Genomic DNA, 16,282 nt, shown 5'->3' on the forward strand with positions numbered 1-16,282 from the left:
ACTTTGCAATCAAAACGGACCACAAGCCGATTACCTTCGCCTTTTCACCACGTCAGCTTAGGCAGCTAAACTATATTTCGTAATTTTCCACGAATATTCGTTATATTAAAGGCGAAGACAACATTGTTGTTGATTCACTTTTCCGGGTTGAAGCTATAAGTCAGTTAGCGCTAATTAGCACCGACGAGTTACATTGAGTTAGAGACATAGAGCTTCGTACGCTGTTGGGCGACAACTCTAGTTCCCTTGGGTTGCAGCCGTTCAGTATCGGTAACAGCAGCAAGCTATACTGCGACACTTCTACGAGTTACATCAGGCGTCCCGAACCAGCGACACTACTGTGTGTAACCGAGAAAACTCCTGCACCGACTCCACAGACCATCTTTGATTCGTCGGTCAAGAATACTGTGCCGTAACCTGCGACACGCTGCCGGCAGTCTACTCTGTCTGGTTGGAAAGTTCATATCAAAATTTATCGTGAAGTTCGACTTCCGTTTGGCGAAGTCTGTGGGGATAAAGTACTTCGTGTTAGTATGGCCGCAGGGCTTCGCCGTCCAGCATCCGCACTCACGTAGTTTGATAGCAATGCGGGTGTTTGCGCAGACATTTATCTATCTGACGTCTGAGATAGACACAAATATTTACCTGGTGGGCTGGAAAGTTCGTAGGCTAACACACAGATTGCGCTACTTATATCAAATCCATGATTTTTTGTTAACCCTAACCTTCTAAAGGCACGTGTACAATTTTGCCAACTGTCGGACTATAGTTTGGGAGATAGAGTATTTTTGGTGAAACAACTTTCGTTAGTTTAAAGATGACGGATAAAAAGGAATTTCCTGTGTTAATAAAGCATTACTTCCTGGCGAAAAAAATACTGTTGAAGCCAAATCCTGGCTTGATAAACATTATTGGAACTTTGCACCAGGAAAATCAACCGTTGAGGAGTGGTTTGCTAACTTTAAATGAGGCGAAACGACCGCCGAGGATGATGTATGCAGTGGACGCCCCAAATACGCTGTTACCGACGAAAACACCAAAAAAATCTACGAAATAATTTTGGATGACGCAATGTGAAGTCGATCGACATAGCTGAGGCTCTAAAGATATCAAAGGAACCTGTTGATATTATCGTGCATGAATGCTTGGGTCTGCGAACATTCTGTTCAAAGTGGGTGCTGCGCGAGATCACAATCGACCAAAAACAACGTGTTTGTGGAGGCGCTGCAGTGTGGAGTCAATTAGCGAGGATTCGTCTGAGCTCCGCACCAGAGTAGCGTAATTCACCCGCCTGAGTGGTTCGCTTAACTGTTGGTAGCGGGTTGACAGCCATGAAGTCGGCGGACCAACCAGTGTGGATTAGTCTACGGTGACAAGGAGAAACAATTAGAATGACCATTTAATAATTTTTTGAAATGGAAATATTAATATTGATGTTTTTGGAAATTGGATTGATCTTTATTAAAATTTAGTAGATTTTCAATTTTAATGTTCATAATTAAATGTGAAAGTTTTAACTTGAATAATGCTGGTTATTAAATCTGAAAGGATTGATATAAATAATGATGTGTTATTTTACCAAACTAAGTAGCACCATAATTGGTGATCCCGGACGACGAAACCAATCCAAAGGAACAGATTTCAGATACTACAAATCTAGTCCTCAACCCTTTAGATGAGACCACAGTTCCAAAAATTAATGTGACTCCAATCTTTGCTGAAACTACAGTGAACCAAGAAGCAGCACCAGTTTCAACAACCGACGCTTTTCTTACCATCGGAAATTGGAAACAATAGCCGTTCCACCATTTCACAGCCTGCACAACAAATTCGAACTTTCGAGCCTTACCAACCAATACAATTTGAAAACACCACCCCCAGTTTCTTTGGACTAACATCTGGGAAAATTTAGTCAAGCCAGAGCTACGAATTGACATTTAAAAAGGACTCCAGATGGAAAGGGGGTTACATCTTCAACATCTGTGCCTTAGAACACGCCCAGTTTCTTTGGACTAACATCTGGGAAAATTTAGTTAAGCCAGAACTATGAATTGACATTTAATAGGACCCCAGATAGAAAGGAGTTTATATCTTCAACATCAAGTTCCTTGGCCTCGAACACGCCTGCTCCTTCGACGTCCAGTCCAGTGAGCTTCACTACTTCAAGTTCAGGCAATTTTGTCCCAACAAATATCAATTTTGTAATTAAAATTACTTTGTTTAATGTAATTAATTTTATTTTTATTTATTCAACTTAAACACTTTTCTTTTGTAATTTAAATGGTTTATTTTAATAATTGGAATCATTTTAATTGCATTGAAAGGACTGATCTTTCTCCTCTTCCTTTTTTACGTTTGAACTCCGAATAACATCGAAAAATAATTTTCGCTGTCGTGTCCAACTTGATTCGCACTTGCGCGCGTGCGACACGCAAGTTTTTCGCTCCGCCACAATACTTCACCCCACTTTCCGATTGTGTAGTGACCGCGAGCGTAGTTGCTGACGGCGTCCCCCTTACCAGTGATCCATTGTTCGAGATGGAACAATTGCCTGTAGGTTCTCGTACGAATTTCATCACAGACTGTTGGTTTCAAGTCGACGAATAAAGCTCGTGGGACATGTTTGCCGGCACCAGGTTTACTGAAGAAAGTGTTGAATGAGTCGTATCCACCTCCGACGGTCTTATCAGATGACATTTGTCCATCGGGTTCGATTCCATGTTCCAAGCAGTGCAGTACGAGCAGGCATTATTAATCTGGACAACGCACGCATTATGAACTACAATATTACACTTAATAAATTGAATGTAAGATTTCAACATTTTGAGTCCTTCACGAAGCGCACGCAATACCGTTTAGAACAGCCAGCTATGAAGCTTTTGGCGGAAGAAACATTCCTGGCATTCCCTCAAACAGATGCAACTCTAGCAGTGTTCGTCGATGCCTCAGACACCGCAGAAGGTGCTACCGTTCAGCAAAAGGTGAATCAAATCTGGCAGCCGCATATATGGCAATAAAGTACTTCCGATACTCCCTAGAAGGCCGGCCGTTTACCGTGACATGGACAAAGTATGCCTCTCGCAAACTTCGGCAAGTGATCTTCATAAGCCAGTTTACTTCGGACATAATGTAGTTGTAGACGCTTTGTCATGCGTCTCAGAGGTTAAAATCCCTGCCATGGCCGAGGCACAGAAGGATGATTCAGCGTTTCAGAGCCTCAAGCGCAGCTCCAAATACAACTTACGAGTGTTTCCCCTTGTCGGCTCAACCTCCGAAATACTCTGCAAGACCTCTGAAAAGGGGACCTAGGCCATATATTCCGGCCATTTTCCGGAATGAAAGCGTGGAAAACGGCCCCATTTGAAGAAAAAGAAAGTGCTATTTCATCAAGACAATGCACCGTGTCACAAGTCAATGAAAACGGTGGCAAAATTGCATGAATTGGGCTTCGAATTGCTTTTGTATCCAATGTATTCTCTAGATCTGGCTCCAGTGACTTTCTCTTGTTCTCAGATCTGAAGAGAATGCTCGATGGAAAGAAATTTAGCGCCGATAAGGAGGAAACTGAGGCCTATTTTGAGGCTAAAGACAAATCGTAATATAAAAATGGTGTCGAACAATTGTATGACTGCTATAATCGTTGTATCGCTCTCGAAGGCAACTACACTGAATAATAAAATCAAATTTTGTCGTCTATGTTAGCCTACGAACTTTTCAGTCCACCTGATATCTGGCACAGACACAAATTTTGCCTGAAACAGAGCTTTAGCTGAGACGTTTGCTTAATGTCTGACACAGACATTTGTATGTCGGATGTCTAAGCCAGACATAGGCATTTGTTTAACACCAGCACCGCTCTTTATCTGGAACAACAGTTGGTCTGGAACAAATATTTACCCGAGACGCTGTCGGCTGTCTAAAATGAGAGCAGACATTTGTATTTCTATTGTCAATTTGCACGAAAACATAATTTCAAGTAACAACCTTACCAGATGTTAGCTGCCCTGTTCATTGTAACTAATTCACAAACGTAATTCACACGTTCACGGGCAAGGTCGACTCATCGTGATCGATTGCACCACTTTGTTCTGTCAAAGGCCGGATGTAGATGCAGTCGCGAAGCTTCAACCTTTTGGTCGCTTACCATCGAATTCGACCAGGAGAAAAAAAAATTCCATAAGGATATAAGATAATAGAAAATATTTTCACATGCAAAGAAAAGGGGATTAAGATATTATATTTGCGAACTACCATTACTTCAGTCAGATGTTATCTTTGCTTGGCATAATTAAAAAATCTATCACACAAAAAATGGAGATCATTTTTTCACATCAAACGCAGCCGAGAGGAAATATTCACAACCCATAGTCGACATCAGCACTCGATAGTCGCCTCGGCTGCTTGTGCTACAAAATATCATGTAGACCAACCCCGTATACACTCCAACCAGCAGCCGATATTCATTCCAATTCATAACATCACACCCCAAAAGTAAGCCCGATACTCGGAGGAGGGGGAGGCGCACTCTCCAGAGTCTCAAGATATTACTTCGCTTAGGCCCAGAATATCCAGCTAATGCCGCTGAAATGCCCGCTCAAGTTGGAGAAAGCTAGCATTCTGAGGACCCTCGCTACCGTTATCGAGGAGCGTGTGCAGATTCCAGAAACCAATCGCAGCCCGTTTTCGATAGCCAAAGTTCGCTGCTGAGACGTTGTGGACGTTTCAATAGCAGTAAAGTTTCCAAATTTGTAGCTCGCTGGCCTATTCTTTTTAGTTGCCTCTTACGACAAGCACGAAAGGCTTTAAGTGTATTCTTAAACTCCAACTCACAGGGCTCAGATTACTACTGGTACTTCCAAAATTCACTTCCCCAAATAACCTTCTTTTTCCCAAACCAGACTGCTTGCCAACGCGTAAATATCTACTCATACGCTGATTTATTTCTCGTTAAAGAAAGATAATAAAATTTCCCAATAATTCCAGGTTTGGGCTACCTCTAAGCAACTCCCCAAATTCCAATTCAAACACCTTCTAAATTACGCCTCAACAAATTGGAACCTCTTCCCATATCTAGTTTCCATCCGTCCCATCCCTTGAATAAATTGACCGCGCTGTCCATAAGTTCACGGAAGTATCTCAACCAATAAAGCAACCAACCAAGGAATAATCACCCTGAATTGACTTATCCATAAGACTTAACAACAAAATTCTTACAACTGACATTTAGAAAGCCTCCGATTCCGACTGGGACGAAGGTTTGACCTACAAAATGTCTGACAAATTTAAATTTCATCCACACTTTGTAGATTCATTTTTAATTACGTATCCAACTGACAATCACACGTTCGTCCAACCTACGCGTCTTGAAAATTACTTCAAGTCTCGCCAAGTGTCAAGTTATCTTCTTCTCAGATAAATCATAATTTACCGGTAAGATGCTAACTCATCATCAGGGTCACTGCAACCATGATTCTCACAGTTTACGCTACGAAATACCTAAGTATCCCTCTCAGCTCCCACCTATAATTTGTACTACACATAAATTCCATTCTTTCCAACAGTTTAATGGCTAATATGGCTAATACTAAAAAAAAATACTTCGAAAAGCGTCCCGAATAAAAACTAATGCTAATGCGAAGCTGGCTGAGAATTCACACCGATGGATTGTGCGAAAGGCAAGGATTGCGATCACGAAGGATCGTCGCGAGCCATTTAGGCGGTTTTCAGCGGATGGTACGCAGTGGGGTTTGAAATCCAGGAGCTTGCCTAACTACGAGTAGAGTAGAGTAGACCCAAATTGCATTCCCAAAGTGTGGGATCCATTCTAGACAAGAGGGCCTCGGCAGATGATTGGGCAGTAATGTCGGTCAGAGGTATTGCTTCAGGCCATCGCGTAAACCTGTCAATGAGGGCGAGGCAAATAACTATAACCGTACGAATCTCCCAAAGGGCCAATGATGTTGAAGTGGATGGTGTGGAAGCGCTTGGTTGACCGAGCGAATACGCATACTTTCTTTTTACGTGCTTGTTGATCTTACATTGGTGGCACGCGATGTACTGTCTTGCCCAAGAGTTTACGTAGTTGTTCATGGACGACCAGAAGTATTTTCCGCTGATTAGCCGGTTTGTCGTCCTGATGCCTGGGTGGAATACTACCTTGCGAAAATCGACCGGAATAAATAACTTGGGTCCCTTGCCTGAGGTCTCGCAGAGTAAATAGTGGTTTTAGCCGAAGATACGAAACTTGAACTGCGCTGCAGTTACGCTGAGTTTTATCAAAAAGGAGCTCAACGTTTGCCAGGTTTGGTTTACCCGTTAGTGAAGAGCGGCGCCTACCGCTGTGTCTGAGGCATCGACAAACACGGCTACGGGTGCATCTGCTGAGAAAATGCCAGAAGTAGCATCAACCAGCTATTGTTTGACGGTTTCAAACGCCTGGACAACCTCGATAGTGGACGCACCTTTGAGAAGATCATACTTAACCGGATGGGAGAAACAACTTTCAGTAGTGATGTTGATGGTGTGCACGAATGCGATGGTCGGCAATGTCCACGAAGACAATCGAAAACGTTTCGCTTGCGCATGTGGAAACTTTTCCTGACGACTTCAAAGAGGTTGTGGGGTCTATAAAGGCTTTATTCTGCATGTCCACCACAGTCCATAGTCATGTAGAAAGTCTGCGCCTAAAATGGCGATGCTGATGACAGCCAAAATAAATCGCCACGAAAACGTTCGAAACTCACGTCCACCTGCCTGTAGCCGTAAATGCGGATCGAATAGGAGTTCGCGGCAGCCAATCGCAAGTTTTGTGGTATTAACTCGTTTGGACGGGATACGCGGAGAACCGGCACTTCCGCGCCCATGTCGACCAGAAAGCAACGTCTGCTCAGGGAGTCGAAAATTGTAAGACGACGCCGCCGAGGCACCCAGCGAGCTTAGTTTTTCATATTGAAATAGCATCCGATGGTACATTTACTTACGTTCCGAATTTACGGGGGTACCAGCAAATTGTCGGAGTCGCGGGGTGTGAGTGCCTGAATACCCTTTTAGGGAAGCAGACCTCGACCGTAATTGCGAACGAGATCTACCTCTCGAACGCAAAGTACTCACAGTCGCTGTCAGCTTGGAGACTGCGTTCGCAAGTAAAGTCACCATTGCTCTAAGGTCCTCGACCTACTGACGCGTATACCTTGTGGACTTTGTCGGCCGAGGTGGAGAGCACCTCCTGATTCCCTGAGTTCGCACAGGCCAAGATAGCGCGGGTGCTCTCTGGGAGCCGCTGCAACCAAAAGCTCTGAGCCGACCTTATCCTCACCCAGCTGTTTCATTTCTCGAAGTAGTTGGCTGGGCGTACGGTTGCCAAGCTTCAGCTCCTACAGCAAGTGATTCAGTTTGGGATATGGGGGATCCTAAGCCTACATCCACATGATGGCCAAATGGAGGGCAACTTACTCGCACGTTTTCGGTGTACGGACCGCTCGTTTGGGGCATAGCACCCAAGCATTTAAAAAACAAGGACTAACGATTTCGTCCAGGGTAGAGGCAACTCTTCATACGCTGCCTCACCTTTGCCCTGGGAGCAGCGTGACCGAAAGTGGCAACAAGTGGACCTGGACGAAACCGTAAGTCCTTGTTTTTTGAATGCTTGGGTGCTGTGCCCCAAACGAGGGGTCCATGGATCAAAAAAAGTTGGAGTAAGTTAACATAGCTTTACCCTAGCTCAAGCTCAAACTATTGGCGATCCAACTTGAATATAATTCGCAACCTTATCGTGTTTTTCGCGATTATATAGACGAGCGTTTTTCCACCTGTTGCCACTTTCGGCCACGCTGCTCCCAGGGCAGAGGTGAGGCGGCATCTGAAGGGTTACCTCTGTTCTGAACGAAACCGTTAGGCCTTGTTTTTTTTAAGTGATTCAGCTTCGTTTCCTCATGGGCGTGTGAGCTGCTTCCTCCTTAGGAGCAGTCCTCGAACAAGTCCGCGATCAGCGCTTTCAATTGGCGAAACCACGCTGCGGGGGCAACCTTACCGCGCTGCGAAGGGGGATTGCGCCTCCCGCCATTTTGTCCTCATGAAACATGTTTAAGTGGGGTCTATCAAGCAAGCGGAGCGGTGACGGAACACCGGAGTGGAAAGAAAGAAAAGATTATCATGACCAGCCGAAGCAATGAACCAGAAAACAACCCGAGTGGAAATCGGAGCGGAACCCTCCTCTTTAAAAAACTTTTCGCCGGCTCTTGCAGCGAGTATGGAACGTTTATTTAACTTGTATTCATCTGGCCATAGATTTGAAAATTTCCTTAATTTATATGTAATGATTATGTACAAATGCAATTATTATTTTTTAAAAAAAACCTTTCTGCGATTTATGAAGTAAAAAAAGAGTGTGGTTGTCTCAAAGCAAAAGTGTGTTGCTGTAGATGCCGGCTCACGACGCTGTGGTTGATCACGATGATTAGAGTCATGATGAAGTCAGCAGCTCCGTGCAATAGGTGGTGGTGATGTGGTGCTGTTCGTTGTATTTTCTCCAATCGTTACGTCTCGATGAACACTGGAATTTATGCCCCTCTTCGCCGTTTGAAGATATGTGGTAGAGCCTTGGGTTTGTTCTGTATTGTAGCTGTTGTGGAAACACTATAATCTATGGGGCTTTTGCTGCGATTGAGCCGTTGGCTGCTACTGTTGCACTACTGACTGTTGAATATGGCGACAGCGGGACTTCTGTAAACAACTCCCGAGGAACAGTTCGCGGCCGGCGTGAGCACTTCCTCAAAATTTTGTCTTAGCACAACTTTGGGTTCGTTACGGACGTTTGCGCGGCTTCAGGCGAATGCGTAACAAAAGACACGTTGCCAGACCGGCTCTACATTGCACCTGTTCCCGGTTCTTTGGTTGTCCACACACTTGGCATTTGTGTGCACGGCGGCGGTTCTTTTAACAGCGATTACCAGACAATATCACACACATAGCGATATCACAATATTTAAAGTATTTAAAATATATTATGAATTTTCATATCTATTCACAGTGTTGTTCAGCGTCCAAGGGAAAACTATTTTCTGTAATGGATCTCCCGGTCTTAGTAAAAGTGTATGGATGGATAATACAAGCACTCTCTGCGGCGATCACGGCAAGAAAGAAGAATCGTAAGGCATCGGCCTCGTGCCAGGCTGCCAGATGTGTCGGCGATACATTCAGTGGTTCACGTTTCCGCTGGACCGCCACACCTCTATATTAGTCAGTTTCGGGAATATGAAGGGACCCGTTGGACATTTCAGTCCCTTTTGCGCCACTTCGTGTCTTTTCCCATTGGTAAGTAAACTCAAACTTAATAACTATCTGGAGAAATTTAAAAATAAAAAAAGTAACGACCCGATGCGTGCTGAGCCGGAAGAGTCGGACCCAGCCGCAAACGAGGATAGAGTATTCACAACGAATAACATCTTCACCGGAAATACCCAATTAGCCTCGATATAAATGCACTTTTAATAGCGATAACTAGGCGTCATTCAAAGATATTCTATAGCAGATGTTTTTAATGTTTCCGTAGTTCGCAGATGTAAGTAATTTTCTCACCACCAAGCGACAATAGGGTCGCTAAATAGTTTGCAGGAGTAAAGCATTTTCCGCATTGCATTGGATTATTCTCTCCATTTCGCACGGTGAGCTTGTGCAGACATCCCTTCTGCTTGCTTTCGTAGCTAGACATAGTTTCCAGTGTCTATTTCTTATATTTCGAAAACCTACGCTGTTGCCTAAATAACGTGATTCACTTCATTGAAAATTCTACAGAGAACTGCTAACATTCTCAATTCAGTTAGTATATCTAATCATACATCTAATCTCCTAATGTTTTACTCACCTTCAAAAATAGTTTTCTTTCTTCCTCAGTGAAATCTCTTGACAAAATGTCCCACAGCCATCCAATAACACGATGTGAATCATGAAATCCGCCATAATATTGTGTATGTCTTCGTAGATCTCTCAAATCCAGCGGAGCCGTGTCTCCCGATATCAAACGTTGCAATTCAGGAGCCGAAAATAGTGAAAGCCATTCTGTATTAACTATACTTCTGAAACCTCGATTAAAAGCTGCCGTTTGCTCCTTAATTTGGGTGTGCATATGGAAATATGCCATGTAGTGAATGTAAATGATCCTGAAATAATAAATACAGTTTGTAAGTACGCCACCGATCAGAACTGAGATTTTAATTTACTTATTTTGATCGGTCACAGCTCTAGCCTTCCCTCCTGGATGCAACTCATGTGTAACAATCTTTCCCATGACATCTTGATCAACGGAGAATGTAAGATTCAAGTCAGCCACGTCCTCTTGGTAGTGTTTTATGAACGTCAAACTGCGATAGAGTTCATTATCCAGTGAAGGGAGCTCGTCCATACACGAATACATAGCTTGAAGAGTTTGCCCAAGTAACTGCGACAAGAAGAAAGATGCAAACGGCACATCGACGACAATCCCCTCATAAACGGCCTTCCCCAACATTCGCCCGACGAACTCGAACAATTGCAGATGGTTATCTTGCACGTAAGATATCGGTGATGGATACAATCTTTGATCCGAAGTGGTTTTAAAGAGATTCAACGATGGATCAAACACTCTTTTTATAGTCTCCTCCAGAAACTCCTTGAAAACGCCATCCTGATCGATGCCAGCCTCGTCTAGGCCTTGTTGGTTGATAAACTTCACTCGAATCACACCCTTCAATGCATGCGGTCGTAAAGCAGCCAACTGACGATAACCATCCTCAACGATGCGATCACGGTGGACCCGTATCAAAGCTGAACTTGGTGAAGCACAAACTGATTCAGTTAGACCTAAGACAGCCTTTTCGTTTTGAACAAATCTCCGAAACAGTTTTACACGATCGTCATGCGGAATGATATGAGGCATTTTTTGTAACAATAATTGTGAGTGACGTTTGCCTTTTTCCAAATCACCGATAAAGTTAGAGGGGCGGATTTCGGTTATTAACCAGTGATTTGTCGGTGCAAATTGACGACGACAATCGCGTCGATAAAAGCATTGCAGGAGATTGTGTAGTGATATAAAGAGTGGTGTAGTTGTCACAGTGCGAGGATCTAGGGATTTTATTTAGATGTAAATTCATCACACTTTTGACATGTAGTAGATGCTTACCTATAATATTGTCCTGAATCACTTTGAATAAGAAATTGTTTACAAAGTAGGAAAGTGCCACATAGTCACTCAATAAAAATGGCTCTTGCTCCGTGTACATTTCCAGTTCGTCTTGAAGACTAGAATATAGGAAAATTGTAAAGCAAGCGGCATCTTGATTAGTTCTAATTGCATAAAACTTATAAATCTTTTGTGATTTCCCATAATTAATCAGAATGCGGTTGCAATCCCGGCTTCAAACGCTATAAACAATATCTTATCAGGGAGGATTACCAATCATCCAGTCAATTTCGTGAAATTCGCAGGCATACTTAATAAGCCAGTGTTAGTAGAGCCATTCAATCTTCTGCTCTTATTAATCATTCAAATTCTAGGACTTCACTCAGGTACTTTCCAGGGCTCAAAAGAAGAAGGAAGAGGAACAAGAGACAACACGTCGCGCCATCAGAAAAACCTTTGCTTAAAATTGTGGTGGACACGAAGGACGGAGCACGAAAAGAAAAGGTGGGAAAACGAAGGAGGACTAGAGCGCCAGCTCTACTTATTAAGCTGATGGAAGGCAAGACTTTTGCGGTAGTCCTCAGTGAAATACGTTTCAAGATTAAACCCGAAGATAATGGAGCAGAAGTGTCTTCCATTGGTAAAACGAAGGGTGGTGGAGTCCTAGTCGAACTAGGCCCGAGGACAATAAACAAAATTACGTTTTGTGAAGCAGTCAAGAGACTTCTGAGAGAAAAGTCTTTTTTCCAGCCTGGAACCCACGTGTTTTCCAGAAATCCGAGACCTTGACTGCCTCACAGAAAAGAACGAAGTAGAAGATGCCATCAAACGTGAATGCCCGGAGGTAACCAATGAACGCCCGGATTGGTATCACTTTTGCGAACTCCCGAGGCCAAAAATTCGCTGTGGTGGAAGGTGCCGAGCAATACTTGAGGAAGCTTCTAAACAGCGGGATAATAAGAATTGGTTGGGTAGTGTGTAGGATACGAATCCGGACCGCCCGAACCAAATGTCACATATGTTTGGATTATGGGCACACATCTGCAACCTCTCGGGGACCTGACAGAAGGGCAACATGCCGTAAATGCGGTCAGTCAGGCCATAAAGCGAACACCTGCAATGAAAAGGAAAGCTGCGTCCTATGCAGGGACCGTGGCGCGACTGATGAGAACGTTGCGCATATTGTGAGCCCGGAGCGGTGTCCAGGCTTCAGAGCAGAATTGGAAAGGGCTAGGAAGCGATCAACGTGATTCGCATTCTACAAATCAATATGCACCGGAGTGCAACCGCCCACGAGTTGCTGGTGCAGTTCGCTGCGGAGACCAAAGCTGATTTAGTACTCATCAGCGATCAGTACCAAAACAAGGACCCAGTTTCATGGCACCCTGACATATCAGGTACCGCTGCCATCTGGGTTTGGGACAGTATCCTCCGAATGGGATGATGCGGTACTTTCGACGCAGGCTTGATGCTTTGGAGGGCGCTATCTTAGGCTCAGACGGGCGGATCCTGGGCGGGGGTGACTGCAATGCCAGGGCACTTGAATGGGGCATGCCTCACACAGACTCCAGAGTGAAACGAATTCTGGAAATGGCGGCGAGAACAGGACTGGTAGTTCTAACCACCGGATCCACTCCCACGTTCCGGCGACCAGGCTGTGAAAGAAGCATTTCAGATGTAACCTTGGCGTTGGAAGCACTGGTGTCGCTGGTGGACGGGTGGCGAGTTCTGGAAGACTTCTCGGCAAGCAACCATCAATACATTGCCTTCGAAGTAGTGGATACAAACTTTCGGTGTGCGCCACTCCACAGAAAGAGCTTCTGTGCATAAAACGTTGCGAAAGTGAATGATCTTCACAATCAACGTTACCATAAATATGGCCACAAGCATATTTGGCTGGAAGAATGCCGCATACCGAGTAATGTTGCATTGTTGGACGCGGGCACGCGGAGAAGCGACTTCACAGACGGAAAAAGGAAGCCTGGGAGAACCAACAGGTCTGTGAACTCGAAAAGTACAGGAAGAAACTACACTAGGCGCGGAAGCTTTACCAAGAAGTCAGCAGGATGAAGCCCTACACATCTCGATGCTCATCCTATCGTTACAAAGAAGGGAATCTGATTTCCGACAGAATGGCCATATTAGAGTGATGGGTTGAGTACTTTGATGAATTGCTGAACAACTAGAACATCTGCCCAACTGAAGACGACGGATAAATACTGCCACCACCAAGTATAGAAGAAACAGTCCGTGCACAATTCATCGGCTTAAAAATCATAAGTCGCCAGGAACCGATGGAATTATAGCCGAATTGGTTAAATATGGAGACGGCCAATTGCACCAAGCGTTCATCAACTCATACTCAAGGTGTGGGACAGTGAATTAATGCCTGACGACTGGCAAAGAGGCATTATCTGTCTCATACATAAAAGGGGGGATATCTCGCAGTGCAGCAATTTAAGAGGTATCACGTTGCTGGATACCATCTATAAGATATTCTCCGCTAGCTTGCCAACATCAGAACATCATTGGACCATATCAAAGAGGCTTCACTCCAGGCAAATCAGCAACAGGTCAGATTTCCTCTGTATGGCAAGCGATGGAAGGACTGTTGGAATATTTACATCAGTTGCACCACCTTTTCATCGACTTTAAAATCGCCTATGACAGCATAGCCAGGGTAAAACTGTACACGACCATGACATCAACAACGGTCTAAGACATGGGGATGCTCTATCATGCGTCCTCGTTAATTTGGCCCTGGAGAAAGTGATCTGTGATGCTGAGGTAAATGCGAGGGGTACGATCCTGTTTAAGACAACTGGCCTATGCTGACGATATCGACATCATCGGAAGGACGACCCGAGACGTATAAACTGCCTTCATCCAGATCGAGCAGGCGGCAATTGGCACGAGATCTTGGGCTGCACATCAATGAAGGCAAGACAAAATATATGGTGGCAACGACAACACCAAAAACAAACCAACCAACAACATCACACTGCATTGGCCAAAGGGGAAGAATAAAGATAGGAGACCACAACTTTGAGGCCGTTGATAATTTCTCCTATCCAGAGTCGAAAATCACATCCAATAACAACTACGATGATGAGATCCGCGCACCGTTGTTGGCAACCAACAGAGCCTATTTCAGCTTGCAAAAACTGTTCCGCGCGAAACGTCTCACCATAGGGTCAAAGCTCTTACTGTACAAGACAACAATCTTGCCAATCCTCGTGTATTCCTCGGAGACTTGGGTTTTTAGCAAGAAAAATTGCGAACTCTTGGCCGCGTTCGAGCGAAGAATCCTCCGAAGAATCTTTGGTCTTCTCCATAAGGATGGACGATTCCGTAGCTTACATAACGACGAAATCTATGAGCGATACCACGTCCGTCAGGTTGTGGATAAAATCCGGCTCCGTATGGATGAGGATGATCCGACCCGAAAAGTCTATAAGGGCAATATCTATGGTAGAAAAAAAAGACGTGGCAGACCCTGCCTGAGATGTAACGATGGACGCCAGACAGCTTTTGGGGATATCGAATTGCTGGAACTCGGTGCAAAACCGGGGCAGGCCTAGACCAGATACCGGTTATTACGCCGTTGATGATGACGATTGAGCCTTATCTTTTCGAAAAGACGCTTTAATATGATACACATAAGAGGATTAAAGGGTACATTACCACGACAAGGGTCCTATAAGAGTCACTGTTTTTCACAATGGGTCCTTGTCCTTTTCGGGTCGGAGGAGGATAATTTTCTTTTTCTTTAGTCTTTATCCCGTTCACAAGGGGGGGGGGGGGGGGGGGGGGGGGTCGGCTTGTCGTGATCGGTTGCGCCATTTTATTTGATCAAAGTCCTGATCTAGTCGTAGTCCATGATCGATGAAACCCCATATTGATCGCGAATATCCTCATTTAAAATGCGATCAAGGCATGTGACGCCACTAGTCCAAAGCAACACCTTCCTCTACATTACCGCAAAACGCCATTCATTATCTTTTATAGTCGGCCAACAATGAGAACCATTGCGGTAAATTTTAGATTTGAGACGTTCATTGATACGTCGATCACACACCAGTTGTAGAAAGCTAATATTTAAATCGCTCAGTTTTGGGCATGTCACTGCCATTGACAGTGATAATGCATGTTTCATGGGGATCATCATCATCAACGGCGCAACAACCGGTATACGGTCTAGGTCTGCCTTAGTAAGAGACTCCAGACACTCTGATTTTGCGCCGAGGCTCATCAATTCGATATCCCTAAAAGCTGTCTGACGTCCTGACCTACGTCATCGCTCCATCTCAGGCAGGGTTTGCCTTGTCTTCTTTTTCTACCATAGATATTGCCCTTATAGACTTTTCAGGCTGAATCATCCTCATCCATACGGATTAAGTGACCCGCTCACCGCAACCTGTTGAGCCCGATTTAATTCACAACCTCACGGTCATGGTATCGCTTATAGATTTCGTCGTTATGTAAGCTGCGGAACCGTCCATCCTCATGTAGGGGGCCAAAAATTCTTCGGAGGATTATTCTCTCGAATGTGGCCAAGAGTTCCCAATTTTTTTTGCCAAGAAAGCCAATGTCTTTATTCTCAAGAAACCTCGCATTCTGAGTGTAATTATGCGGTGTTTTCAGAAATAAGAAAAAACAAGTTTTTTTATTATTTCAAACTTAGTACTCTTTCGCAGTGCTTCCCGTTGGCGTCGGCTGGAAGTTTCCTTTTGTTGAGCCTTCCTCTCCCATTTTCTGGAAGAATTAGGCAACAGTATCATCGGCAGACTGGCCGTAGTTAGGTTTCCAGTTCCTTTCATTAAACAAGTTACTGCCTAGCCGCGTCGTACACACTGCAGGTTTTCCAATGATGTCGAGGGCCTGCCTTCTACAGATTTTTCCGTGGGGTACATCAACCCAGTGAGGTCTCCAAAATCCGCGCCTTCGCCACGACTTGACTTCTTGAAGTCGCGGGTGGATCTGTCTGTCTGTGATTCCTTACCACTTGGATAGTTACAATCCATTGCTTCGACCTTCATATATTTTTGGATACCCTTCGTGTACTAGTAATCTACTATAGTTCCCCCTCCCACTGCGTCAAAGTGGTGCCCGAGGGGTAGCTTC

The 16,282-nt window shown here is 44.5% G+C and overlaps 1 protein-coding gene across 1 annotated transcript in view; it reads right to left on the reverse strand.

Annotated features, from left to right (window-relative positions):
• Positions 1–16,282, reverse strand: part of LOC119647797 (ubiquitin-protein ligase E3B) — a 32,210-nt gene that overhangs the window by 4,280 nt on the left and 11,648 nt on the right. The window contains exons 9-11 of the mRNA XM_038049005.1: positions 11,159–11,277; positions 10,218–11,100; positions 9,863–10,157 (exon numbers count right to left, since the gene is read on the reverse strand). Coding sequence (XP_037904933.1) covers positions 9,863–10,157; positions 10,218–11,100; positions 11,159–11,277 — 1,297 coding nt within the window. The remainder of the gene's footprint in view (positions 1–9,862; positions 10,158–10,217; positions 11,101–11,158; positions 11,278–16,282) is intronic.

This window comes from Hermetia illucens, chromosome 2, assembly GCF_905115235.1.
Source record: "Hermetia illucens chromosome 2, iHerIll2.2.curated.20191125, whole genome shotgun sequence".
Taxonomy (NCBI): Eukaryota; Metazoa; Arthropoda; class Insecta; order Diptera; family Stratiomyidae; genus Hermetia; species Hermetia illucens.